The sequence below is a fragment of the Heptranchias perlo genome, chromosome 2 (assembly GCF_035084215.1).
Source record: "Heptranchias perlo isolate sHepPer1 chromosome 2, sHepPer1.hap1, whole genome shotgun sequence".
Taxonomy (NCBI): Eukaryota; Metazoa; Chordata; class Chondrichthyes; order Hexanchiformes; family Hexanchidae; genus Heptranchias; species Heptranchias perlo.
The window spans coordinates 58494164-58521697 of NC_090326.1; the positions used below are offsets into that span (position 1 = coordinate 58494164).

The 27534-nt window shown below is 42.6% G+C and overlaps 1 protein-coding gene across 2 annotated transcripts in view; it reads left to right on the forward strand.

The window, feature by feature from the left end:
• The window catches only part of ankhb (ANKH inorganic pyrophosphate transport regulator b), a 143462-nt gene extending 116553 nt beyond the window's left edge, over positions 1-26909 (forward strand). The window contains exons 9-13 of one of the 2 annotated variants that reach the window (XM_068001890.1): positions 4146-4275; positions 16792-16915; positions 21549-21648; positions 24273-24417; positions 25350-26909. In XM_068001890.1, coding sequence (XP_067857991.1) covers positions 4146-4275; positions 16792-16915; positions 21549-21648; positions 24273-24386 — 468 coding nt within the window. In that variant the 3' untranslated portion in view covers positions 24387-24417; positions 25350-26909. Of the gene's footprint in view, positions 1-4145; positions 4276-16791; positions 16916-21548; positions 21649-24272 lie in introns of both variants that reach the window. The other variant, XM_068001889.1, reaches the window with a different exon arrangement.
• The last annotated feature ends 625 nt before the right edge of the window (positions 26910-27534 follow it).

Here is a 27534-nt window from a genome sequence, read left to right on the forward strand (position 1 = left end):
ATAATGGTCTTTTAAGGTCCAGTACATTCCTATTTTCTAACAATCCTAGTCTTGTGTGAAATGTTTGCTAATAGGATGAAATTATTGATCATTTATCCCAATACCCTATTTTTCTGGGTGCTCTTCTCTACTGCGGAGAGGAACGGTGGGCAGCCTGCTGTCACATTTGTTAGTGTCCCATTTGGCCAGCTGCTGGAAGGTGCAGGTTACCTGATGAGATGTTACTATCTGATATTTCTCCTCTGCACCCCCCCCCCCCTGCAAAACTCTCCCCAACCCCCAAAACAAGAGATTTTGTAGCTTCCAACAGGTACCTCCTTCCCCAGCACAGTTCAGATCTGGAACTGCACAATAGTATTGTGGAGCTGCACAATAGTACTGCAATGCACAGTGCCATGATACTAGCCCATCAATAGAATATACTTTGTGTGTAACTTAAAATCCATCTGACTGCATCCATCAGTTTTTAGTCTGTCTTTGAATATGGGAGATGATTTCATTTATTTTTAAATTCAACCAACTGCACTACTTGACCTACATTACATGCCCCTGGGCTGAAATTAAGAACTATTGCTCTGAGATACTTTACACAAAGCTCTTCCCTTATGTATTATTAAAGGCTCTTGCATAAGGTTTCTTACAAACCCACACATCCTCCAAAGGAATTGTCATTTCAGAATTTCTCTCATTCTTTCATAGAGGGCATTTCAACCATCAGCTGCTCAGCATATTGGAAAAGTGTAGAGCCTGAGCTTGTTTTGTTAGTAATTTAAAAGTCTGACATAAGGCTATATTAGTACATGCACCATGGGGTTACTTTGTATTTTAAGTGTACATTCTGATGAAGGAAAGGCCATTTTAAATTTGTGCGCTATGTAGGGTGGTTTCTGTTTTCTAGATAATTGTATCAACCTTCAGTTGTCATAAAACATCGGGACTGCTGAGTTTGGGTGCAGAATTACTGTACCATTTAAAGCCCTGAAATTATCTGATTTCTTACTTTGAATCAAAACGATAGAGAACTGTAAACAGTGCAAGGTGATGACATTCCCGAAGCGGATGAGTGCTGCAGTCAAGGTGCAGCTGGTGCACAATTGCTAATGGAAACAGTGGTTAATGATATTGCTGTACCCAATGCTGCTAAATGTATTTTATATTACACTACCTTTTTTATTGACATTACAGCCTCTGGCTGTTTTTATTAAACATCTAGGGAGTAAATTTAACCCCCAAGATCATGTGGGTTGGGGATGGGTGGGCAGTAAAAATAGTTTGTTTTTGCAGTGGGATTTCCGGGTTTAACCCAGGCGTGTTAGGATGTGCGTGCAACAGAAATCCGGAAGTCTCGTCCCCACTTAAAGCCAGCGGGCTGATATTTAAAGGGGCAATGTACCTCATTGTAATAGTTGAGGCATTTAATTTTTTTGAGTGTTAGAAATGTCAAACAAATTTTACCTTACCTGTTCTGGTTTCCTATCGCTTCTGATTCACGGCAGGTGAAAGCAGGCAAGAAGGGCTGGATCCATGAGGTGACCGCCTTTATTGCACTGCTTGTGGGCCCGGAGGAGCAGGAGTGCTTCTTCCAGGCCCAACAAGCTCACCTGGCCGACAGGAACCCCCCTCCAATTGGTGGAGCCGCCACCACCACCACCCCCCCCCCCCCCCCCCCGATTTTCTCCAAGGTACACCCAATGTCGTCCACGGCTCGCGATCTCGCTCTCCCACCCCCCCTACCCCCCTCCGATTTGCAGCTCCTTTCCCTCCCAGTCAGGCTGGCTGCCCAGCATGTGGGAAATCCGGAAGCACAAGTACTTACCTTCAGTTGAGTTGCGATCGCAGATTGCGATGCACTCACTTGACTTCCGGGTTCCCCACGCAGATGTCTATGGACGTGCTGGGTTCCTGGCTCCGAGCTAAAATCATGCCTTGGAGATCAGAAAAAGAGCCATTCAGCTGTGTACCTATTAAGTGTACAACTTTCTAACATTCTTTCCTGTTCATTTCTGTTTCTGTTACATGTGTAATTAGGTAGAGCGGGGGTGGTACATTGGGTTAGCACGTGGCCCTTTAACCTTTGAGCCTCAGTTTGAATTCAGTTGAGATTGATGGATTGAAGGACTCTTATTCTGCTGGTTCATGGCACTGGTGCCGATGAAGAGGGCCATTTAGTGCGTCTTAGCTCATCTACCCAGAAATGACAGTTTCTCCCCCCAATCACAGCATCCAACTGTTAAATGATTCCAGAATTTTTACCCCTACTACCTTGTCACTGTCCTTTGATTACTCCTTGTGCGAAGAGCTGCTCAGTATCTACTAACTTTGACTTTCACTATTTTGAACTTGCTTTACTTGTCATAGTTCAGTTTGAAATAGTGGGCTTGATATTTACTACTAGTTGGGAACGCGATTTAGAGAGTAACCAAATCATCCGGGAGGCTTGATTGATTTTAACAGCCTGGCCTCATTAGCATGCCGCTTGCGAACTTCCCGACCAAGGCGACTCGTAAGTTGGCGGGAGTCGTCTGCCCTGTAGTTAAAATTGGGCTTCTTGGAGGCCGCCGCCTCGACCCGAGGGAACAATCCCTGGCACAAGTTAAGTGCTTAGGAAGGCTGGGGAAGGATAAATCGTGGTGGGGGAGGAGCTGGAGCACAGTGTGGGAGGCCCAAGGTTTTCTTGTGGGGCCCGCAGCAACAGGAGTGCTTCTCCTCATTCACAATAAAACCTGTATTTGAAAAAAAAATGTTTTATACTAAAAATGTATACTTACCCGAGCCTCTTGTCTTGGATCTGAACTGCAACAGCTTTGGCCTGGCAGGGAAGCCACCACTGCTTCCCTACTCGGGCCTCAGGTGAAAATAGCAGTGGGGCCTCAACGATGTCTTTGGAGCCCAATCTGCACATTTAAAGAAGGGCCTGCCGGCCAGATCAGGGTGGCAACAGAGTGGGTAAATCCCCCACACCAGTTGAAATTGACTCTTTCCAATTTACATTTCCTGTACCATTTATGACCTTGTTTAGCTCTACAAGGCCGCCTCCTTTGTCGTCTCCTTTCAAGGTTGAAAAGTTAAATTTTCTCCAGTCTTTCCTCATCCCTAGAATCAAAGGATTGAGTTAGCAGTCTCGTCGCTCTTGGTTGGCATGTATGGGCATTGGAAATATCAGTGTTTTGCACTGACAACCAGGGTTTTGGGGGCCCAGTCAGTATGTCAGTTGTTGCTGACACACATCCGTGCAACCAGCCATGAGAATGACTGTTCAGGTAATTATTTTTTGTGCCTTTAACATTTGAATTTCTCCCTTCTGACTTTCATTGACTTAAGCCATAAAACAGGTGATAGCAGATTGTACACGCCGCTGGTTTTTCCTTTCCATGTAACAGCCGATCCACTACCACTCATTTTACGCCCCGACTGAAATTGCCTGTTGTGTATAACTGCCACCTAACTTACAATGCCCATGTAACTACTTGTTTTATGTGCCGGGGCCATTCTTGAGTTAGTAGGCCTGGCATAGGGTGCATAGGTAAGACAATATATATGGTCTAGATAGTAGAGAGTGAAATGCAAGAAGGATGCACAAATACTAGTGACAGTCAAGTTCCCCTGTAGTAAAACAAATATCACACTGATCCCAGAAACACAATCAATCTAATCGAACAAAGCAAGCAAAGGGGATGGTGCTTCATCCACGGGGTAAGTAAGCGCTCAGGATTGTAATCCCATGATATGCTTGGACATTTGACGGCCATCCAGTAAAGGTGAGAATGTCCCATTGCAGCTATAGAAAGCGTACACCACTTTGTTAACATGAACTTGTATATCTGCCCAGGTGTTAAAATGGATTGAATGTATTAACAATCATTTTCCCGGCGATTGTCCGAGAGCCTGCACCACTGGCGGGGCCTCGTGCAGCAGTCGGCTTATCAGAACATCGCTGCCAGTACAATACCATTTTCTGATAAGCCGCCTACTGTGTGCGAGGTCCCACCAGTGGTGTGGAGATCCTTGGAAAACTTTGACCTTAACCTGATACTTCGAGCTGAGGTTCTGAACCCGGAGATAGTTTGTGTTCAGACCATGGTGTTCAGATAACTGTTAAGCTACACTGTGATGTTTTCTAATTTGAATTTCTCCTATTTCTCCAGTTATGCTTTGTTGTGTTCTGGACTCCACATCTGTCAGAAAAAATTCTGGTTAACCTGATCGGTGTGAATTTTGCTTTTGCCGAGCTCTGCGTGGTTCCGCTCCGGATCTTCTCTTTCTTCCCTTTCCCAGGTATGAAGTTTTATTAGAAGTAATGCCTCAATATTCAAGCGATGTTGCAATTGGTTGGATACTAGGTTTCCTCACTGAATGGCACTGTATTTTTCCAGAAATACCTACAAAACAGATAAGTGCCTTGCTGTAGCCACAATAGGAGAAATGCAAGATCAGATGTAGTTACTTAGCTTCTCTTTGTATCCTTACTATTCTTGTTTAGTATTCAACAATCATGTAGACCTGCTTCACGAATGTGCAGCTTCTTCAGGATGTTGCAAGAAGAAGTTAGAATGAAAACAGGAGCTAAGGGAATTTTGAGTGTCCCACTCTATTCATGGGAACGCCTAATAGTCCTTTACCTTTGACTCTGAAAGATCATTTGGGGTTTCTCTTATGATGAGGTAGAGTCAAGAGAATCACTGAATAACAAAACAAATGTCCCACAAGTGATCTAGTTACCCCTCCCACAAGAAACAAAGGAGGTGAAATTCCTCCTGTTAATTTTACTAAAAATGTTGTTATAAATGACTATTTCAGCATAATTATTGACAGGAGAGAGTATCTTCCAAAGATTACAGTAGTTGTGACAGTTGGGTTTTGAACTGTTGGAACATTCAATGACCCACTTAAGCATATTCTGTTAATCATATGACTAATATTAAAACCCTTTGAACCATTTCAAAAAATTGAAACCATTTTTTAAGCTGGATATATACTCCCTTCCACAGAGACAGGCTAGGACCTGACAAAATTGGTAGCTTTTATTGATTGGGTTACTGGCCAGCATGAAGTAGACTTCTGACATGTGCACTTAGCAGTTCCTGGGTTACTTTGGCACCTTTTCCAATTAAAAGTTAGTTAGTGTAATGGCTGCATTTATATTGTAGGATGCAGCTAGCAGTAACCCCAACTTCAGCATCTATGCTGTAATGGAAATGAAGCAACGCCAGTGTCTTTGGAGATATGGAGCACCAGCTCAAAAGGTGTTTTTTTTTCTCCCGTTGATAAACATAAACAGCTGCTATTTTTTTTTCTGACCACTGGCAGACTGAGCCCAAAAATATAGGCTAGCAATGCAAATTTTGGTATTGTTGGCTTGTACAGATTTTCCCCTAGCCACAATGGAAGGTCTATTTCCAGAAAACAAAAATTGTGATTATGCGTTCTCTTTAAAACAAATTTTAGGTGCGCCATTGTTTTTGTGTTTTTATCTGCACTCTGGAATCTGCCTACAATGTAATTCCAAAGTACCACCAGCCAAGAATCTGAACCGCGATATAATTCCAAAGTAGCAGCAATGAAGATGAACAAAACAGCTTCTGTATAATAGGGATGTAGTGTAAGAGTTGCTGATTGTGCCAATTGAAACATAACATGACATTTAAACTCAATTTTGTCTTAAAATGCTCCTCTGAAGCACCTTGGGACGTTTTGACTATGTTAAAGGTGCTATATTAATGCAAGTTGTTGTTATTGTCCCATTGTGAAATGATTTAAAATGGCATGGTGGCTGCTATTCTGGAAAATCATGGACAGTGTGCACCCAAATTTCTGATGTGCGCTCCCCGCAGGTGATGCTGCCCACCAGGAGTGCACACTTAGAAAAGTATCACTTCTGTACTCATGGGTATAGGAAGGCTTATGCAGTGTATGAAAATGTGTTCAAATTTATTTCAATGTCGTCATGGCAGTCATAGATGTAGTCGATGCAATTTTTTTTTAACACTGATCCAGCAGATAGGAAGTGACACAGAGGCTGATTTCTACAAGTTAGTGTCTGGCCACCAGCAGCAACCATTTACATCTTGGCACCAGCTCTTAATGCCGGCAGAAACCTAGGGATAAACTGCTTTTTGAGGTGGATCTCCATTTCTTTGGAAGCAGGAGCACTGCCTGATTTATATTGCAAACCTGCTGACAAAGCTGGAGCTCCTGCTGTAAATAAATGCATTATAAATTTCTTCTCAATCCCTTGCATCCCCCTCCCCAGTCAAAGAAACACAGTTTCATTTAAATAAATGTTTAGAAAACCATTTTTGCTTCTGGGAGGGAGAGGAGTTGGAAAATTTGTGCATTATTTTCATCCCAGGTAAAAGTAAAATGATGGTGCAGTTCATTGTGCTATTTGCTAAATGCTCCAAGCCAAAACAGTGCTCCCTTTTTAAAAAAAAATTGCTGCCCAAGCTGGAGAAGAATCTGGAGGACTTCTATACACACACACACACACACACACACACACACACACCCCACATATTTTGGGAACAGATATAGATAGTAGGCTCTGCATGACTTGAGGCTCCATGGTGACACTGGCAAGAAGTCCATTTATGCTGCAGGGCAAGTGAAATGGACCATGTGCTAGTGAACTCACTGAGGAGAGCAGGTTTGAGACACTGTGGGGGCTTGAACCAGTGACCACAGCAGCATGAAATAAACATCTCAAAACGTCTGCAGCTCTACTTGCCGCAGGAGACACATTCACACTTGGGGGAAAATCCATAAACTTCTGTGAAAGAGGGAGGATTCCAAAAGAGAGAGAATGGGGTAAAAATATCCAAATAGAGGGAAAAGTTCCAGGATTCTTCCTTTTCTGTAAGAATTACAATATCATCTGTTATCTTGTTTCTTGACTGTATGATTAAGTATTTTATGTAATCTAAAGCTACTTAATCTTTTGCACCTTTTAGTTTGGCACACGGCAATCTAAATGACATGATGGCACTACCTGCAAGCCTTTAAATCAAACCTGGAAGCAAATTGTAATGCCACAGCACATTCTAAAACACCAACTTCCATCTAGTTGGAACTCAACATGTCATCACAACAATTAACAATTTGATTCCCCAGGCTTTTTGGCCAAAAGATTGATATATCCAGACTCTCTGGTCAATAACACCTTTCTCCTCATGTGTCATCAGCAGTTCTGCTTCCTGGTGCCATATGTCATCCAGTGCACTCCCCTCTGGCTCACTTTCTAACTCCCCTGGGGTGGACGTCTCTGGGCAGATGCTTGCTCGGAGAGAATGAGTGCCTGCGTGTGCTCTTAAGTGCTGGCAGGACCAGGAGCACAAGGGTTCATCATCTTTGGACACATCTAGAGGAGGAAAAGAGTGAGAGATGTTGCTGTCACTTTCAGTAGAAGGAGTGACATCAGTGTTTTATGATGTGGTTTGCTGACGGGTTATGTGAGGTACAGCAGGATGACGAGGAAGAGAAGCAGAATGTGCCTTTCCTTTGGAGCTGCTGCATTCTCCAAATCCTACAGCAGGATGCATTCTCCAAATCCTGCAGCAGGATGCTATTTCTCACCCTGCAACTGTTGAGCTCCATGTCAGTGGCATTCCTGATCAGCTCGTCCAAATATTTTATTTAAATTGACCCAAGAAGCTACGATGGGGTCACCCACTTCACTTGAGACAGGTGCAAAGTGCACTTTCCTCTACTTTCACTTGGATTTCACCCCTGCAGAAGATCTAGTTTGTTGAGTGAGCCCATGTTCACTATAATCTGAGTTGAAACTGGCCAAACCCTCAGGATCTTTCCAGCTGCCAGAGGGAAAAAGACCTTCATCCTGTTAGCTTTAACCCAGCCCCTAGAGATGAATTAAAGGAGAGTGTCACCAAGTCCCCCAGAATCATCGATGTTAATAATTCTGGGAAAAGGAAGTGGGTAAATTATGGAAAGGAAAACATATCAACAATAAGTTTAACAAATGATGACAAAAAGATGGCAAAAAAGTTTTTTTTTAATTCATAAAATATAATTGGGAAGCGATTTCCAAGAGCCTGATTTCTGTTCATTCCTCTCCTGAAGAGGTATTGTTCCATGGGTCTGTTACCTTACGGAGGTGGCTGTTCTTTATTTTTAAGCTAAGACAGTGAAAGTTGGAGGGCATCAAAGCTGAGCCCAATCCAGGCGTTGCATCACTTCCATGTATATGTATTGTTTTGCTCCTGATCCAAGGGTTGTTAAATGACAAATGCATCTGCTAACTCAGCACAAATTGACAGTCATATTCTGGTTTGTCTGATTCAGTGTTACACTGCATGTGGTAGTGCCTTTCAGATAGAAAGTGGTTGATATATTTGTCGAAAAGCTATCTATATTGATGACATAATGGGGCACATTTTCCTCATTGGGCATAAAGGATTGCCTGGGCATAGCGAGAAAAGTTGGATGGGGTGGATAGTACGTAGGTAATGGGACCTGATGTGTTTCTGCACCATGCAGCGGCCTCTGTTGATTAATGGGGTTTATCTGTGACATACTGTGTGAATACAACAACAACCTGCACTGATTTAGAAAATCAAAAGCAAAATACTGCAGATGCTGGAAATCTGAAATAAAAACAGAAAATGCTGGAGAAGCTCAGCAAGTGAGGCAGCATCTGTGGAGAAAGAAACAGAGTTAACGTTTCAGGTCAGAGACCTTTCATCAGAACTGGAAGATGTAAAGAGTTAAAGTTTTTGAGCCAGTACAGAACCAGGGAAAGGGGGGTGGAAGGGAGGGGAGGGGAGGAAAGAACAAAATGGAAGGTCTGTGATAGGATGGAGGGCAGGAGTGATTAAATGACAAAAGGGATGATGGTGCAAAGCAAGGAGAGTGGTAATGGGACAGGTTAAGAAACAAAAGATTAATCAGGAGTGGTTGTAAATGGCAGCAACAGAACCATTACCAGCACCTGCTGACCGAAAAAATGGGAGCAATGGTTATGATCTGAATTTATTGAAATCAGTGTTGAGTCCGGAAGGTTGTAAAGTGCCTAAACGAAAGATGAGGTGCTGTTCCTCAAGCTTACGTTGAGCTTCATTGGAACAGTGTAAGAGGCCAAGGACAGAGATATCACAGTGGGAATGGGAAGGGAATTAAAATGGCAGGCGACTGGCAGGTCAGTGTCACGCTTGCGGACAGAGTGGAGGTGTACAGCAAAGCGATCACCCTGTCCGTGTTTGGTCTCCCCAATGTAGAGGAGACCGCATTGTGCGCAGCGGATACAGTACACTAAGTTGAAAGAAGTACAAGTAAACCACTGTTTCACCTGGAAGGAGTGTTTGGGCCCTGGACACTGGGAAGGGAGGAGGTGAAAGGGCAGGAGTTGCAACTCCTGCGTTCGCACAGGAAGGTGCCGTGGGAAGGAAAGCGGGTATTGGGGGTGATGGAAGAGTGGACCAGGGTGTCGCGGAGGGAGCAGTCCCTTCGGAATGCTGAAAGGGGAGGGGAAGATGTGTCTGGTGTGGGATCGCGCTGGAGGTGGCAGAAATGGCAGAGGATGATACGTTGAATGTGGAGGCTGGTAGGGTGGAAGGTGAGGACAAGGGGGACCCTATCATGGTTCTGGGAGGGAAGGGAAAGGGTGAGGGCTGAAGTGCGGGAAATAGGACGGACATGGTCGAGGGCCCTGTCACCTACAGTGAAGGGGAATCCTTGCATTATTATATTTTAATTGGAGGAAATTTCTGCTCATCCAAAACTGGATGCCGGACAAACAGCGTGATGAATCAGAAACAGTGGAGTATAACACACGGAAGCAGACAGTGAAACAAAACTTTATATAGTAATTTGTGCAAAATTCATCCCAAAACAATGACAATCAGCTAGCTGACTGTTCTGTTCAGTGAGGAGCACTGTTAGCTGAACAACAGACTTTAATCTGAATAAATTGCCCCATAATCATAGAAAGGTTGCAGCACGGAAGGAGGCCATTTGGCCCATCGAGTCCGTGCCGGCTCTATGTAAGAGCAATCCAGCTAGTCCCACTTCCCCGCCCTATCCCCGTGGCCCTGCAAATTTTTTCCCCTGGTAATGGTCACAGTATTGAACAATTTTATGAATTGGTGCTCCTAACACAGAGCATCACCCACCGGGAGTGCATATTGGCTATATGGATTTGTGCACATCATACTTTTCTGTCCAATAAATTGAATGGATGGAAGATCGTGGGAATGCATACTTGAATTCTCCCTTCCACAGAGACAGGATAGGACCTGACAAAATTGGTAGCTTTTATTGATTGGGTTACTGGCCAGCATGAAGTAGACTTCTGACATGTGCACTTAGCAGTTCCTGGGTTACTTTGGCACCTTTTCCAATTAAAAGTTATGATGTGGAGATGCCGGTGATGGACTGGGGTTAACAATTGTAAACAATTTTACAACACCAAGTTATAGTCCAACGATTTTATTTTTAATCCCACAAGCTTTCGGGGGCTTTCCCCTTCCTTTCCCCTTTTCCACACCGCCTGAGGAAGGGGAAAGCCCCCGAAAGCTTGTGGGATTCAAAATAAAATCGTTGGACTATAACTTGGTGTTGTAAAATTGTTTACAATTAAAAGTTAGTTAGTGTAATGGCTGCATTTATATTGTAGGATGCAGCTAGCAGTAGCCCCAACTTCAGCGTCTATGCTGTAATGGAAATGAAGCAACGCCAGTGTCTCTGGAGATATGGAGCACCAGCTCAAGAGGTTTTTTTTTCTCCCGTTGATAAACATAAACAGCTGCTATTTTTTTTTCTGACCACTGGCAGACTGAGCCCAAAAATATAGGCTAGCAATGCAAATTTTGGCATTGTTGGCTTGTACAGATTTTCTCCTAGCCACAATGGAAGGTCTATTTCCAGAAAACAAAAATTGTGATTATGCGTTCTCTTTAAAACAAATTTTAGGTGCGCCATTGTTTTTGTGTTCTTATCTGCACTCTGGAATCTGCCTACAATGTAATTCCAAAGTACCACCAGCCAAGAATCTGAACCGCACTATAATTCCAAAGTAGCAGTAGTCAAGATGAACAAAACAGCTTCTGTATAATAGGGATGTAGTGTAAGAATTGCTGATTGTGCCAATTGAAACATAACATGACATTTAAACTCAATTTTGTCTTAAAATGCTCCTCTGAAGCACCTTGGGACGTTTCGACTATGTTAAAGGTGCTATATTAATGCAAGTTGTTGTTATTGTCCCATTGTGAAATGATTTAAAATGGCATGGTGGCTGCTATTCTGGAAAATCATGGACAGTGTGCACCCAAATTTCTGATGTGTGCTCCCCGCAGGTGATGCTGCCCACCAGGAGTGCACACTTAGAAAAGTATCACTTCTGTACTCATGGGTATAGGAAGGCTTATGCAGTGTATGAAAATGTGTTCAAATTTATTTCAATGTCGTCATGGCAGTCATAGATGTAGAGTGTTGCTTGTTCACATGTAGTCGATGCAATTTTTTTTTTAACACTGATCCAGCAGATAGGAAGTGACACAGAGGCTGATTTCTACAAGTTAGTGTCTGGCCACCAGCAGCAACCATTTACATCTTGGCACCAGCTCTTAATGCCGGCAGAAACCTAGAGATAAACTGCTTTTTGAGGTGGATCTCCATTCCTTTGGAAGCAGGAGCACTGCCTGATTTATATTGCAAACCTGCTGACAAAGCTGGAGCTCCTGCTGTAAATAAATGCATTATAAATTTCTTCTCAATCCCTCGCATCCCCCTCCCCAGTCAAAGAAACACAGTTTCATTTAAATAAATGTTTAGAAAACCATTTTTGCTTCTGGGAGGGAGAGGAGTTGGAAAATTTGTGCATTATTTTCATCCCAGGTAAAAGTAAAATGATGGTGCAGTTCATTGTGCTATTTGCTAAATGCTCCAAGCCAAAACAGTGCCCCCTTTTTAAAAAAAAAATTACTGCCCAAGCTGGAGAAGAATCTGGAGGACTTCTATATACACACACACACACACACACACACACACACACACACACACCCCACATATTTTGGGAACAGATATAGATAGTAGGCTCTGCATGACTTGAGGCTCCATGGTGACACTGGCAAGAAGTCCATTTATGCTGCAGGGCAAGTGAAATGGACCATGTGCTAGTGAACTCACTGAGGAGAGCAGGTTTGAGACACTGGGGGGGCTTGAACCAGTGACCACAGCAGCATGAAATAAACATCTCAAAACGTCTGCAGCTCTACTTGCCGCAGGAGACACATTCACACTTGGGGGAAAATCCATAAACTTCTGTGAAAGAGGGAGGATTCCAAAAGAGAGAGAATGGGGTAAAAATATCCAAATAGAGGGAAAAGTTCCAGGATTCTTCCTTTTCTGTAAGAATTACAATATCATCTGTTATCTTGTTTCTTGACTGTATGATGAAGTATTTTATGTAATCTAAAGCTACTTAATCTTTTGCACCTTTTAGTTTGGCACACGGCAATCTAAATGACATGATGGCACTACCTGCAAGCCTTTAAATCAAACCTGGAAGCAAATTGTAATGCCACAGCACATTCTAAAACACCAACTTCCATCTAGTTGGAACTCGACATGTTATCACAACAACTAACAATTTGATTTCCCAGGCTTTTTGGCCAAAAGATTGATATATCCAGACTCTCTGGTCAATAACACCTTTCTCCTCATGTGTCATCAGCAGTTCTGCTTCCTGGTGCCATATGTCATCCAGTGCACTCCCCTCTGGCTCACTTTCTAACTCCCCTGGGGTGGATGTCTCTGGGCAGATGCTTGCTCGGAGAGAATGAGTGCCTGCGTGTGCTCTTAAGTGCTGGCAGGACCAGGAGCACAAGGGTTCATCATCTTTGGACACATCTAGAGGAGGAAAAGAGTGAGAGATGTTGCTGTCACTTTCAGTAGAAGGAGTGACATCAGTGTTTTATGATGTGGTTTGCTGACGGGTTATGTGAGGTACAGCAGGATGAGGAGGAAGAGAAGCAGAATGTGCCTTTCCTTTGAAGCTGCTGCATTCTCCAAATCCTACAGCAGGATGCATTCTCCAAATCCTGCAGCAGGATGCTATTTCTCACCCTGCAACTGTTGAGCTCCATGTCAGTGGCATTCCTGATCAGCTCGTCCAAATATTTTAATTAAATTGACCCAAGAAGCTACGATGGGGTCACCCACTTCACTTGAGACAGGTGCAAAGTGCACTTTCCTCTACTTTCACTTGGATTTCACCCCTGCAGAAGATCTAGTTTGTTGAGTGAGCCCATGTTCACTATAATCTGAGTTGAAACTGGCCAAACCCTCAGGATCTTTCCAGCTGCCAGAGGGAAAAAGACCTTCATCCTGTTAGCTTTAACCCAGCCCCTAGAGATGAATTAAAGGAGAGTGTCACCAAGTCCCCCAGAATCATCGATGTTAATAATTCTGGGAAAAGGAAGTGGGTAAATTATGGAAAGGAAAACATATCAACAATAAGTTTAACAAATGACGACAAAAAGATGGCAAAAAAGTTTTTTTTTAATTCATAAAATATAATTGGGAAGCGATTTCCAAGAGCCTGATTTCTGTTCATTCCTCTCCTGAAGAGGTATTGTTCCATGGGTCTGTTACCTTACGGAGGTGGCTGTTATTTATTTTTAAGCTAAGACAGTGAAAGTTGGAGGGCATCAAAGCTGAGCCCAATCCAGGCGTTGCATCACTTCCATGTATATGTATTGTTTTGCTCCTGATCCAAGGGTTGTTAAATGACAAATGCATCTGCTAACTCAGCACAAATTGACAGTCATATTCTGGTTTGTCTGATTCAGTGTTACACAGCATGTGGTAGTGCCTTTCAGATAGAAAGTGGTTGATATATTTGTCGAAAAGCTATCTATATTGATGACATAATGGGACACATTTTCCTCATTGGGCATAAAGGATTGCCTGGGCATAGCGAGAAAAGTTGGATGGGGTGGATAGTACGTAGGTAATGGGACCTGATGTGTTTCTGCACCATGCAGCGGCCTCTATTGATTAATGGGGTTTATCTGTGACATACTGTGTGAATACAACAACAACCTGCACTGATCTAGAAAATCAAAAGCAAAATACTGCAGATGCTGGAAATCTGAAATAAAAACAGAAAATGCTGGAGAAGCTCAGCAAGTGAGGCAGCATCTGTGGAGAAAGAAACAGAGTTAACGTTTCAGGTCAGAGACCTTTCATCAGAACTGGAAGATGTAAAGAGTTAAAGTTTTTGAGCCAGTACAGAACCAGGGAAAGGGGGGTGGAAGGGAGGGGAGGGGAGGAAAGAACAAAATGGAAGGTTTGTGATAGGATGGAGGGCAGGAGTGATTAAATGACAAAAGGGATGATGGTGCAAAGCAAGGAGAGTGGTAATGGGACAGGTTAAGAAACAAAAGATTAATCAGGAGTGGTTGTAAATGGCAGCAACAGAACCATTACCAGCACCTGCTGACCGAAAAAATGGGAGCAATGGTTATGATCTGAAGTTATTGAAATCAGTGTTGAGTCCGGAAGGTTGTAAAGTGCCTAAACGAAAGATGAGGTGCTGTTCCTCAAGCTTACGTTGAGCTTCATTGGAACAGTGTAAGAGGCCAAGGACAGAGATATCACAGTGGGAATGGGAAGGGAATTAAAATGGCAGGCGACTGGCAGGTCAGTGTCACGCTTGCGGACAGAGTGGAGGTGTACAGCAAAGCGATCACCCTGTCTGTGTTTGGTCTCCCCATTGTAGAGGAGACCGCATTGTGCGCAGCGGATACAGTACACTAAGTTGAAAGAAGTACAAGTAAACCACTGTTTCACCTGGAAGGAGTGTTTGGGCCCTGGACACTGGGAAGGGAGGAGGTGAAAGGGCAGGAGTTGCAACTCCTGCGTTCGCACAGGAAGGTGCCGTGGGAAGGAAAGCGGGTATTGGGGGTGATGGAAGAGTGGACCAGGGTGTCGCGGAGGGAGCAGTCCCTTCGGAATGCTGAAAGGGGAGGGGAAGATGTGTCTGGTGTGGGATCGCGCTGGAGGTGGCAGAAATGGCAGAGGATGATACGTTGAATGTGGAGGCTGGTAGGGTGGAAGGTGAGGACAAGGGGGACCCTATCATGGTTCTGGGAGGGAAGGGAAAGGGTGAGGCCAGAAGTGCGGGAAATAGGACAGACATGGTCGAGGGCCCTGTCACCTACAGTGAAGGGGAATCCTTGCATTATTATATTTAATTGGAGGAAATTTCTGCTCATCCAAAACTTGGGATGAAATTTTGCCACGCAATGTTAGCTTGATATCGTTTAGTGCAATTCATCCCAAATGGAAGTTAAGTAACTGCCCAGGTTTGGATTATGATTTATCTAATACCATACGAGTGTATGACATGTCACTGGATTTCTGATAAACAGTCTGAATGTTTTGTTGTGTGTGATATTACTACTCAGCACTCATTAACATTCTCTGTTTCCAAAATCTTCCTCTCGAAGTGTACCATTACATATAAAGGGTAATTTTCCGACTCTGCATTACCATAAGGAGCCTTGCCTGCTGGGAGCGCGTGGCAGAAATTTGGTGCAGATTGCACACAATTCTATAACCATTTAAATATTGTCAGAAATTCATGTGTCGAACTTGCCCCAATTTCCAATATGTGGGCAAGTGAGGTCAGAAAATGACCCCCAGAGTAACAAATACATGGGAGTCTACTTAATTCAACTCTGGGTTCAAGTGATCCTCACTGACCACCTTACTGGTGGTGTTCCTGCACCATTGGCCTTGACCCTTCACCTTGGTTTCAGAATAAAAATAGACCATTTGAGCTCCACTTGCAGTTTATAATTTTACCTGAACCTCTCCCACGTTTCGCTGTAATGTTCCTAACGCTGACTTATTCGCCATTCCTCATTTAAACTTTGGCTCCATATTTTCTCGGGACCTGGGATGCATTCCTAATGTAAATCAGCCTCGAGTGCAGCAGAGGGGACCTGAAAATGCTGGGTCTCTGTCCAGAAAGCCAGCGAGGCCTGGTGGGGAGGGTGGAAGTTCTGTCCAGCCAAAACAAAGCCCCAAATGTCATTAAAAAGGTGAAGCTGATGGGATGACTTACCCTGTCGGGTTTCTACAGCTCTCATTTCCTTTCTACCCAACCATCTGGATGCCAGGAAGAACTCAGAACCCAGGTTATTGTAGGGATGGAAGTGGGGTCCACCTGGGTTTCAAGACCTGGATCCTGGCTTGGACAGGCCTGAAAACTGCCCTTAATAAGGGGGCCAATTGGCAACAATGGGGGGGATAAAAGATTTGGAGCCAGTGACACCATCTGACTTCCCAAGCGATTTGCCTGTCCTCCATTTCCGCCACCTTCCCCCCCCCCCCCCCCCCCCACAATGACCTCCATTAGGGGCCAAAGATGTGTCCATTACTTGTGCAGGCACCCACTGGCATTACCCTAATTAATTGACCTCGAATACTCTTGTGGGGTCAGGAGCAGAGCTCAGCAACAAAACAGGATTTCTGCTTCACCACTCAGCCGATGTAAAGCATCGGGTCTGCAGATTTTGCAATCCTTAATGTTACAGTAACATGCAGGATATCTGAAAAGAGCAACATAGATTAGTATATTTAGATTTTGACACGTGCTCAAAGGAAAATGTCTGTTTTGAATACACTTGCACTGACCCAAACCTCTAACAATGTTGGTGCAGAAATAGAATTTTTTTGTCTGTTTGAAACTAAAATAACGATCTGCACTCAGCAAAAATAAATATGAGGAGAGCCAATACATGTCATTAATCACTCGCTCTTTCTTCATAGTTACAATTCGAGCACATCTGACTGGCTGGCTGATGACCTTGAAGAAGACTTTTGTGCTGGCACCCAGTTCAGTGCTGAGGATAGTGCTTCTCATTACAAGTCTGATCGTTCTGCCTTATATGGGGTCAGTATCAGTCGTGGCTGTGGTTAGAATGTAATTCTTGGATGGTTGTTGACTTTGTGAAGAATGAGACATTTTCTGCTTTACATCAAGGGCCAAGTTGTCCTAGTGTCAGCCGTGGCTCAGTTGGTAGCACTCTCCTCTGAGTCAGTAGGTTGTGGGTTCAAGTCCCACTCCAGAGAATTGAGCACTAAATCTAGGCTGAAACTCCATTGCAGTACTGAGGGACTTTCGGATGAGAAACCGAGGCCCCGTCTGCCCTTTCAGGTGGATGTAAAAAATCCCATGGCACTATTTCGAAGGAGAGCAGGGGAGTTCTCCCCGGTGTCCTGGTCAATATTTATCCCTCAATCACCATCACTAAAACAGATAATCTGGTCATTATCACATTGCTATTTGAGGGACCTTGCTGTGTTTCCTACATTACAACAGTGACTACACTTCGAAAGTACTTCACTGGATATAAAGCGCTTTGGGATGTCCTGAGGTCGTGAAAGGCGCCATATAAATGTAAGTCTTTCTTTTGCTGAGGGCCACATTTGACACTATACCTTCTGCTCACTGTGCCTGACACAGCTGAGCTTACTACACATTCAGAAGAGAGATTAATGCACTGAATCACAAAAGTAGAAATTTTCAAGTACTTTTCATTTAAATCTGGCCAATTTTACTTTTTTCAATTACTCTTAAATTTGTATTTTTTTCCCTCTTACATACTGCTTGTCACATAGTGCACCCTGCAAAGAGGTTAATGAGTCTAAACTTCCTTGTTACTGGAAGTAATGTTAATACCCCTCCCTAGTTGAAGAGTTTTAACAAACAGTTCAGTTTAAAGGCACCACAACAGAATTGGAAATCTCTGCTTTTCAGTTGAATTCAAGCCCACAGATGCATTGTCTTGCGGTTAAACTGTCTGAGCCCATCTCATCGGGCCAGACCCACTGACTCAAGTAAGAGGGAAGGGCAAGCCATCTAGTCAGAGTGCACGTTATTTGAGATTAATCAGCTGGTAAACCTAACTCGTACATTCACCATTCTTAAACTAGTAATTCATTACTACATTAGTTATTGGAGGTTGAAGGAAAGTCAGGAAGGAAAAGATCAAAGTCTGCACTTCAAGCTCATATTTTTCTCGCTACAAGCATTGCCGATAGTCAGTCAGAATGGTGGAATGTTTCCAATGTCTGACTTTGATGTTGTTTTGTGTGTAGTTGCCTAACGCTTGATTAGTTGCTTTGTTGTATTAGCAAAAGAAAAGAAAAACTTATCGGGGTCAAATTACCCAAGTGCTGACCCATTGCAAGTGTGGATTAGGAAAATCTCACAGGCCCTGCTTGTGATTTTAAGATATTTGCTCACAGCTACTTGCCGCTGACAGGGACTTGGGAAATCTGTACCAAGTTATCTTTTGATACCTTAACCAATGTACTACAAGTAGACGGCAGCTGCCTGAAGATACTTTTTAATGTGTTTTTCCCCACATAAGTAAAAGTATTTATAGATATATTGCATTTATTTATTTGAGATATTGTGAAAGTTTTTTGTGCACTAGTACCATTTGCTTGTCACAAACATTGTGGGGGAAAAATTGGATAGGGGCCGTTTTTGGGCATAGGTAGCGTGATGTGCTATTACCCCCTGCCCAATGATCCCTGTGCAGGCAGGACGCAAATTTTGGCCCACCCAAGGACTCGCCTGCAAGCAGCGTTCCATTCATTTCCAGGCCTTGCATGTGGAATCAATGCGGTTTGCACTTTCCACCATCAGGGGGTGCTCAATCTCTCAAAGGGAGGATATTTCTTAGAAATTTCTTAAAGGTAGCTGGTACCTGTTATTTGCTGAAAATAACAGTCTACTGTCTTCAGAGTCTGAACCGAGATCAGACATCGCACAGGTAAAACACAGATGCAGGTCACATCCCTATGTTTACACACTACTGAGTTATGTTAAAACATTGAATTAAGGTTGCGCACTGCTAAATCCCACATCCTCCAATCTGCATGTCAGACCTCACCAATCTGCCGATCTGAGTTGGTACCGGGTCTGCGAGAGTGCGTGCATCAAGGATCTCTGCTGATGCACTAGAGACCTTGGTGCAAGAGGTGGACAGTAGGAGGGACATCCTATATCTGCAGGGGGGCGGGCAAGAGGCCCTCCAGACCTATATCCAAAAGGCAGTGGGAGGCAGCAGGGGACGAAATCAATTCCAGGCGCACAGCATCATGAACATGGATGCAGTGCAGGAAGACGTTCAATGCTTTGACATAAGTGGTCAAGGTGAGTGAGGTCAACTGTCAAGTGGTGTCTCATTCCAAGTGCACCATTCACTACACCCCCCATCACCCACATACCAATAAACTCTTTCCATCAGTACTCAACTCTTTTTCAATCAGATGCTTCCTCCCACCCTTACACATTACCACTGTTTCAAGCCGCCCACCCACAACTCACAGGCCACACACACTGGCTGCTATTCAACCATGACGGGCATATCACCCAGACACACATCCCGCTTTCTTGCAGGAGAAGGTGGTGCATTTCAGAAGGCAGCAAGTGGCAGTGGCATTTAGCCCCTCGAGCCTATTCCACCATTCAATGAGATCATGGTGGACCTGTGACCTAACTCCATATACCTGCCTTAGCCCCATATCCCTTAATACCCTTGGTTCACAGAAATCAATCAATCTCAGATTTAATATTCACAAGTGAGCTAGCATCAACTGCCGTCTGCAGAAGAGCATTTCAAATGTCTCCCACCCTTTGCTTGTAGAAGCATTTCCTAACTTCACCCCGACACGTCCTAGCTCTAAATGTTAGGCTTTGTCCCCGCGTCCTGGTATTGAAATCTAGGAGACCTCCAAAAACAGTTACAATGTCTCGGCAGCCAGATGCAATGGTCCAGCCACTAACCTGTAAATCCTGCATGGTCCCTTTAAATAGTGCTGATGAGGGCTCCTTCAGGCACTATAAGACACGTTCAGACGGTCAGGGTTAAGACTGTGCGTTGAATTGAGCGTTAAGTCCCAAAATGGTGTCTATCACTTTAAATCAGCTTTGCACACTGATTGAAGCCATTTTCTCCCTACTATACATGATTCCAGTGTTCGTTAACTGCGCCTGTGCTAACTCCTATACCAAGTTGGTGTCTGGCGTAGAACACACTGGAAATGTGCGTGCGCATCCAAGATGCCATCTTGGATGTCGGAGAGGCCGTGTAGCACCGAAACAACAGGCACTACACGGCCCAACTTAGTGCCCTATGTATCTTTAAAGGGATAAAGTACATTCTGGCTTCAATGGAATGATAAATCACCTAGCAGTCTCACTGCAAATTATTTTGTTGCAGTTGGTCTTTGGTTACATGTTGGTATATGTTGTATTATATGTTGTACTCTCCTTGCCAGCTTCCCCACCTCCACCCTCTACAAACTATCAACCCTTTTTAAGCATGCTTTAGCTCATACTCCCATAAACTTGTTGAACTCCAATGCCTTCCTGTGCCCTGATGAATTGATTTTAGACTTGTTCTTGGTTTCAAAGCTCACACCCTGCCCTTCATCATCCCTGCCATACATATACTGCTCCTTTATCACCAATCACCACAGCTGCTACATCCCCGTCCTTTGCAAGTTCTTCCCTAAATCCCTTCATCTCCCTTTCTTTGCTTTCAAAAGTCTCCTTTTTTAAAAAAAAACTTTTCTTTACCTGTTTTCAGTCCCTTTAAATTTCTGTTTTCCTTTCTTCCTCTTTCTTGACATCTGATCTTTTCTTCTGTACCATAAAGTGCTTTATCTGTGTATGAGCAGTCTATCAGAAATATAAACTGTCATAGTGCATGGCACATTGTGGTAGTGAATGAACTGTGCTGAGTAGCTTGTGTTGTGGACAGCCTTGGAGATTGATGCTCGGACCGTTTGTATATTCAGTAGTCTTGTATGCACTGTCTCTCTGTCTGATTGCCTTGACAACGGGCAGTTGGAAAGATTATCTGTAATCACCAGGCATTGTTCTCTGACTATATATGCGGTAACCTTCAAGGAATCACACACTCACCTGACGAAGGAGAAAGCCTCCAAAAGCTAGTGATTTTCAAATAAAACTGGACTATAACCTGGTGTTGTAAGATTCCTTACATTTGTCCACCCCAGTCCATCACCGACATCTCCACATCATGCTATTTTAATGGAAGATTTAACCCATTTAAAATAAGCAGATTAATGCCTCCATTAAAATAGCAGAGAGAGAGGATTTAGTACAAGCACTCATTTGACAACAGTTGCCAACAGTAATTTCTAGACTCATGAATTTCTGTTCCATAAGATGGACTGTTCACCGTGAAATAACCCCAGCCAAAAAAACTCCATCACCAAAATTATACCAGGCCTGCTTTACTTTGAAATGCCCTCTGTGATTCCTTTGAACTGTCCAGCAGAAAATAAGATAGATGATCAATAAATATAGCAATCATTGGCCTCCAGTTAATCAACTGAACAATAGTAAACCAATTTGATTATGTAAAGTTTTAGGCAGTTTTGCACCCTGTAACTGGCAGTGAAACTTCTGAATTGCTTCCTTTTCTTTTCTTTTGCAAAGATGTTGTTACATCTACTTATAAAAGTGTTTCTGTATTTCTCAGGGTCCATGGAGCTTCTTTAGGGGTTGGCTCACTTCTTGCTGGTTTCCTAGGAGAATCGGCCATGGTAGCAATAGCATCTTGTTATGTTTATCGCAATGAGGTAAGAATTTTTCCTGCAGCTCTTTTGATGGCTATTTTATTTTGATATTGTGCTCATGTGCAACCATGTGAAATTGATGGGCAGGAAAATACCAGCTGGTCCATCAAGCCTGCCCCACACCGTGATGGCCAGACCGTCATGACTAAACACTTCTTCCCTCCCCCGACCTCACACCCATGTAATCTCCTGGGAGAGGCAAAAAACAGAAAACAAAAACTGGGTCAATAAGGGAAAAAATACACTCAAATTCTTCTCCAACCCCCTCAAGTGATCAAAACCAGTCCAGGAGATAACATGGACTAAGTGTTATCTATAAAGACACGTACCTTCTATGTGATACGATCTCTGTCCCAGTCAGGAACCGGTCCAGCTTCTTCTTGAAGGCATGTAGAGAGTAAGCCTCCACCACACCAGCCGGCAATGTATTCCAGAGGCTCATTACTCTTTGGAAAAGAAGAACAGCCTAACATCCAGTCTATTCCCACTCTTCCATAGTTTAATCTCCTGTCCTCTGGTCCTCCCCAATCTGTTAAACTGGATTAATCTATCAATAGGTACGCTATCCAGCCCTTCAATTATTTTATAGACCTCTATCAGATCACCTCTAAGCCTAGGCTGCTCTAAAGTAAGTAATTGTAAACAATTTTACAACACCAAGTTATAGTCCAGCAATTTTATTTTAAATTCACAAGCTTTCGGAGGCTTCCTCCTTCCTCAGGTGAACGATGTGGAAATGAAATCCTCGAAATGAAGTCGCATTTATAATTCACAGAACAATGCTTGGTGATTACAGACAGTTTTTTCAACTGCCCGTTGCCAAGGCAATCAGTGTGCAGACAGACAGGTGTTACCTGCCAGGTCTCAGAATATACAAATCACCAAAAAAAAACAACAAACAAAAAAAAACAGAGATAGAGAGGTAGAAACATAGAAAAGACAGCAACTGACCCGTTATGTTAAAAACAGATAACATTTGTTCGCTGGTGGGGTAACGTGTAGCGTGACATGAACCCAAGATCCCGGTTGAGGCCGGGATCTAAAGTAAGTAGACAAAGGTCCTTGAGCCTATCTGAGTAGCTGAGGTTCTTTTAAGCTAGGAATCATTCTTGTAGCTCTCCTCTGGACATTTTCCAGCGACACTATATCACCCACCAAGTTGGGGGACCAAAACTGGGCACAGTACTCTAGATGCAGCCTGACCAGTGACCTGCATAGTATCAAAACGGTGTTTTGTTTTATACTGACTGGTTCTATTAATACAACCCAATACTCTGATAGCTTTAGCTACAGTTTCTCTACATTGGTCATGAACCTTTAGTGATCTGTGCACAATAACGCCTGGATCTTTTTGTCTCTCAACCTCTTTCAGTATTGTTCCCTGCAAATGATACGTGTATTCTGTGTTGGCCCTCCCAACATGCACGACACAACATTTATCTAAACTAAACGCCGTTTGTCAATATGTGGCCCACTCTTCTAGCACATCTAAATCTTTTTGGATTTGATTGCTCAAAATCTTAACCCTTGCACAGATTTTGGTGTCATCAAATTTACTTACCATACTTCCAACACCACCATCCAGGTCATTAATAAAACCCAGAAAGAGTAGCAGGTCCAGGATTGATCTCTGGGGGACACCACTAGTAACATGTCTCCTGGCTGAACCACATCTGTTAACTGCAACTTTTTGGCTGCTGGATTCGAGCCAATTCCTAATCCAGCTTTTCAAATTTCTACTAATACCCCTGTAATCTCTATGCACTACACAACTACTTTGTCCAAGAAGACAGGCTGCAAGACCTTCTTTCATGGAGGTGTACCTCAATGGCAGGCTTCCAGCAGCAAGAGGCCACCTGTTCAGCCCTTAGTCCTAATTGGGAAATGTCTGAGACTGGACAATTCAGTGCCCAACTGTTACTGTTCCAGTCTTGGGTGGTCCTGATTGCAACTGAGGGTCTAAAAAGGATGCCAAAAGAATGAAAATTTATGGAGGCTGTAGCTGAGGCCCTTAAAGCCAGGTCTAGTCCCTTGGCACTATGGTGGAGAAGGTACATTGTACAGGGCAGATTATAGATAACTAGTTTGTGTGAAATTAATATTGACAATATAGTTCAGAAAAGTAGTTAAATATACATAAATAAATGGACACAGTTACCATATGGTGGGTTTGTAATAGTGGCCATGAATCGAGCCACTGCTTGGGAGTTTGGCCCTCAAACAAAATCTATAAAGTGTCTCTGTTTTAGTTAATTGGTTAAATGGAATATAAAAAGCTGAATGAAGTACAACCTCCAATGAACAGAGGCACAGCATGTTGGGACTGCAGCCTCCTGTGGCAGAGTAGTAGGGTGCAGGTGCATGCACCTCGATTTTTCACATGGAAATTTTCTGATCTTTAGTGCAGCAGGTTACCAGCCACCTCTCTGTCTCTGTCTCTGTCCCATAGAATTGCACGGGGCCAGGCAGAGACACCAAAATCAAAATGATAAAATAGGAGAAGTAAAAAGAATGAAGTAAAATCTTATTCAGAGCATCATATTTTGCCCTCTGCAGAAGACAAACAAGTGACTGGTATCATACTGCTGGAATGTAATCTATGATGCTAAAATTGTGCTGTTCTACAGAAAAAGAAGAGAGTCCTGGATGAGCCAGCAGTTGAGGGGGAGGACTCTGCAATGAATGATTCAGTTATCCCTGAGGAAATGTCTGAGGTAGTGGAGTTGGATGAAGACGAGTGAGCAGCATTTACACACTGCAGGGATCACTATGGTACAATATAATAATGTTAAACCTCCCACCCCTTCTCCCTCTTCCATCCTCCATTTTTTTTCCCCTGGAAAGCATCTACCAACACCAAAGACAACTTTCTGATTGTGTTGGTGAATTGCTCGCACCATCAAGCAGGCTCAGAAAGGGAGGGACCTTCTTGCATGCAGTGCTGTTCCATTTCTGCTAATACATGGATGAAAGCAACTTCAAAAGAAAACATCCAGAAAGTCTTCCACGAGTTAACTTGGCTGACATCCTTCTTCCCATGATATTAGCAACACATCTGCAACCAAAGCACCTTCATCTTTTGCTGACTATACTGCCGTCCTGTTCTTCATCGATATCTTTTGATAGACTAAGGGTGTATATTTGGGATTTTAACTTTATTTAACTGCTTGAATAAGTATTATTATGTTGTTTTTTTTGTAAATTTGCAATTTAGGTTTCTAGTGACATGTTTGATTTATTGCCATAATGTTGCTGCTGAAGAGGTAGAGTTCTCAAGGCACCATAACCGCAAAGGACATAACTTTAAAAAAAACAAAAAAAAGTTGACATATCAAATTATTTTTTTACATACCAAAAAGAGTTTGATAGCAGTATTTGAGAAGAATGGTGTATATGTGGTGGTGACTTGTAAGTAAAACGGTAAACATAGGGAAATTAATATTGAAAAACACAGACATGACTTGAATTTCATAAACTCGTAATATTAAATGACACATGAGAGGACAATACTTGAAAAAAATTAGATGATATGATGGTGTGAAATTTGACAGCTTAAGTAATGTGCTCAAAAATAGTTTGTTACCCACATATAAACAAACGTGTTACATCATTTAGATACCTGTGTACTGATTCAGAGCATTGTATATTGTAAAGCAACAGGTACCATATAATTCAAATGAATTTATATTTTCTTTCCATTGCAGCTTGTCTGTTAGAGCAACGGGTTTACATGCTGAGGAATGGCTGTCTCTTACAGTTGAGGAATGTTCACACCAGGGATGTTGCAGCTCAGTGCTTGGCTGGTTTCTCTCAAGGAGTGTCACCAGCACAGACTTGTCCACAGTTGCACCATTACCCCTTTACTGCACTAAGTGACATTTCTTTTCTCTGCATATTACACCAAGGACTCTTAAAGCAGCCTAGCTTTCAATCAGTGTTCATTGGGAGACTAGTAAATGGTGCACACAATCAGATTTAGAGAAGCCAATAATTTGCATCAATCGACCTCCACCATTTGTTCCCAGTTCCAGATTGGCTGAAGGTCATCCTACAGATCACTATCTAATTTGGATCCAATCCTTCTGTTCCTTCATTTACTTCACTGATGAATAACTAGAATGAAAACATTATGCAGAAAAAAACCCTTTAATATTGATTGAGCAGTCTGAATTCAGTTCCCAGTGGGTATGGAACCACGTCAAAGAACGTTTTTTAATTTATCACTAAAAGGGCAATCTCATTCAGAGGCCACATGGTTGTTGTTATTAGAAATAGGAAAGTATCACACTGGTACAGTAGGGTGCACTCTTCTGAGATTGGGACAGAAGCACATTGTTGAGGCAGAGTAGAGGAAGCTTTACTCTGTATCTAACTTCACTACACTTGCCCAGGAAGTGCTTGATATTGCGATTGGGTGCACAAAATGGAAAGTATTCCAAATTCCAGCAGTGACTCCTTGAGCAGAAAAATTTAGGGGAAAAAAAGTTAAAATGAAAAGGATTTTAAAAAAATTTCTCACAATCACCCATTTGTAAATTAATGCAATATTGTGTGTATTAAACACTTCACAGCAGGTGCGAAGTTGATGTAATTTGGTTGGAGGCACTGCAATATTGAAATGTCTTTACTCAAGATGTTTGGTAAGCAGCTCGCCCATGCTGCAGGGTATAAAAGGGCTCGACTGGAGAGGTGTTTTGGCCAGGAGAGTGAATTTTTTTTTAAATTAGTGTAGCGTGCACTAGAAGTGGTCAAACTCTATTGTGCATTCCAAATACTTAAGGAGTTCATAATATTCTCCTGAATAACTTTCAGAAAACAAAGATTGCCCCGGCCATTTTCCTTGCATTTAACCATCACATCACATAATTATTTTAACATAACTCTTGACATTGTTGCTAAGTTGTTAGATGAGATATTTCATGTAAGTGAAGTTATGAATGTTGTGTGTAGTCGAGTGGAAACTGTCCTCTTTATTATAAATAAACTGATTATGCGACAACATGCTTTAATTCAAATCTCACCAAGCGGTGAATTGTTTAAAAATGTACAAGTTTCCATCAATTATATTTAAAGCAGTCACTTATATACTATGTTTAATATGCAAGCATAATTTTAATATACCAAATATAGAATGTTCTTTCTTTCGATATATAATGTATGTATATTTTTCCATGGTATTAATAGATTTGAATCTATTATTTTGGATTTTTGATCTTGTGCCCTTTTTTCATTTTGGCTACTATTAAAAATGATTTTTTTTCTCACCTTGATTATGTTTTCATAGTGCTATATATTAAACCCTTGACATATATAAAATAACATTCAAGATCCAAATTTCAGTCAACCTCACCAGTGGAACATGTAGTTGAAAGAAGTATGCCAACTGGGACTGCTGCAGAAAGAAACTAAGCATGTTTAGGACAGCACATGCATTGCTGAAGCTATTTGGATCATGTTCCTGACAACCCACGACATTATTGTGTAAAGCATCAACCATGATTCATGATAGTGACATTGAACATTCACTCTAATATATCAGGAGACCAGCGCCCATGTAAGGCAAGAGATGTCACTTCAGTGTCTTTTGAGTTGGGGGAAGTACAAACGCAATTGGGGGATGGGGGGATGTCTTGGTTGGGTTTATTGTTACATAAAATTAGCTAATGTGCAGCTTTATTTTGTAGATCATGATAACGTTAAAAAAAAGTTCTGTAACATTTGTTTTTGGTAAAGGAGAAAAAGCCTCCCAAGAAATTTGGGCAGCAGTGTCCACTAGTTGTACAAAAGCATGAGTCCAGCCCATTGTTAACACTTATATTAAAATAGCAGACACAGGCTACTTCTGTGATGACATTCCTAAGTGTTTATCCATTAATAATACCAATGGTA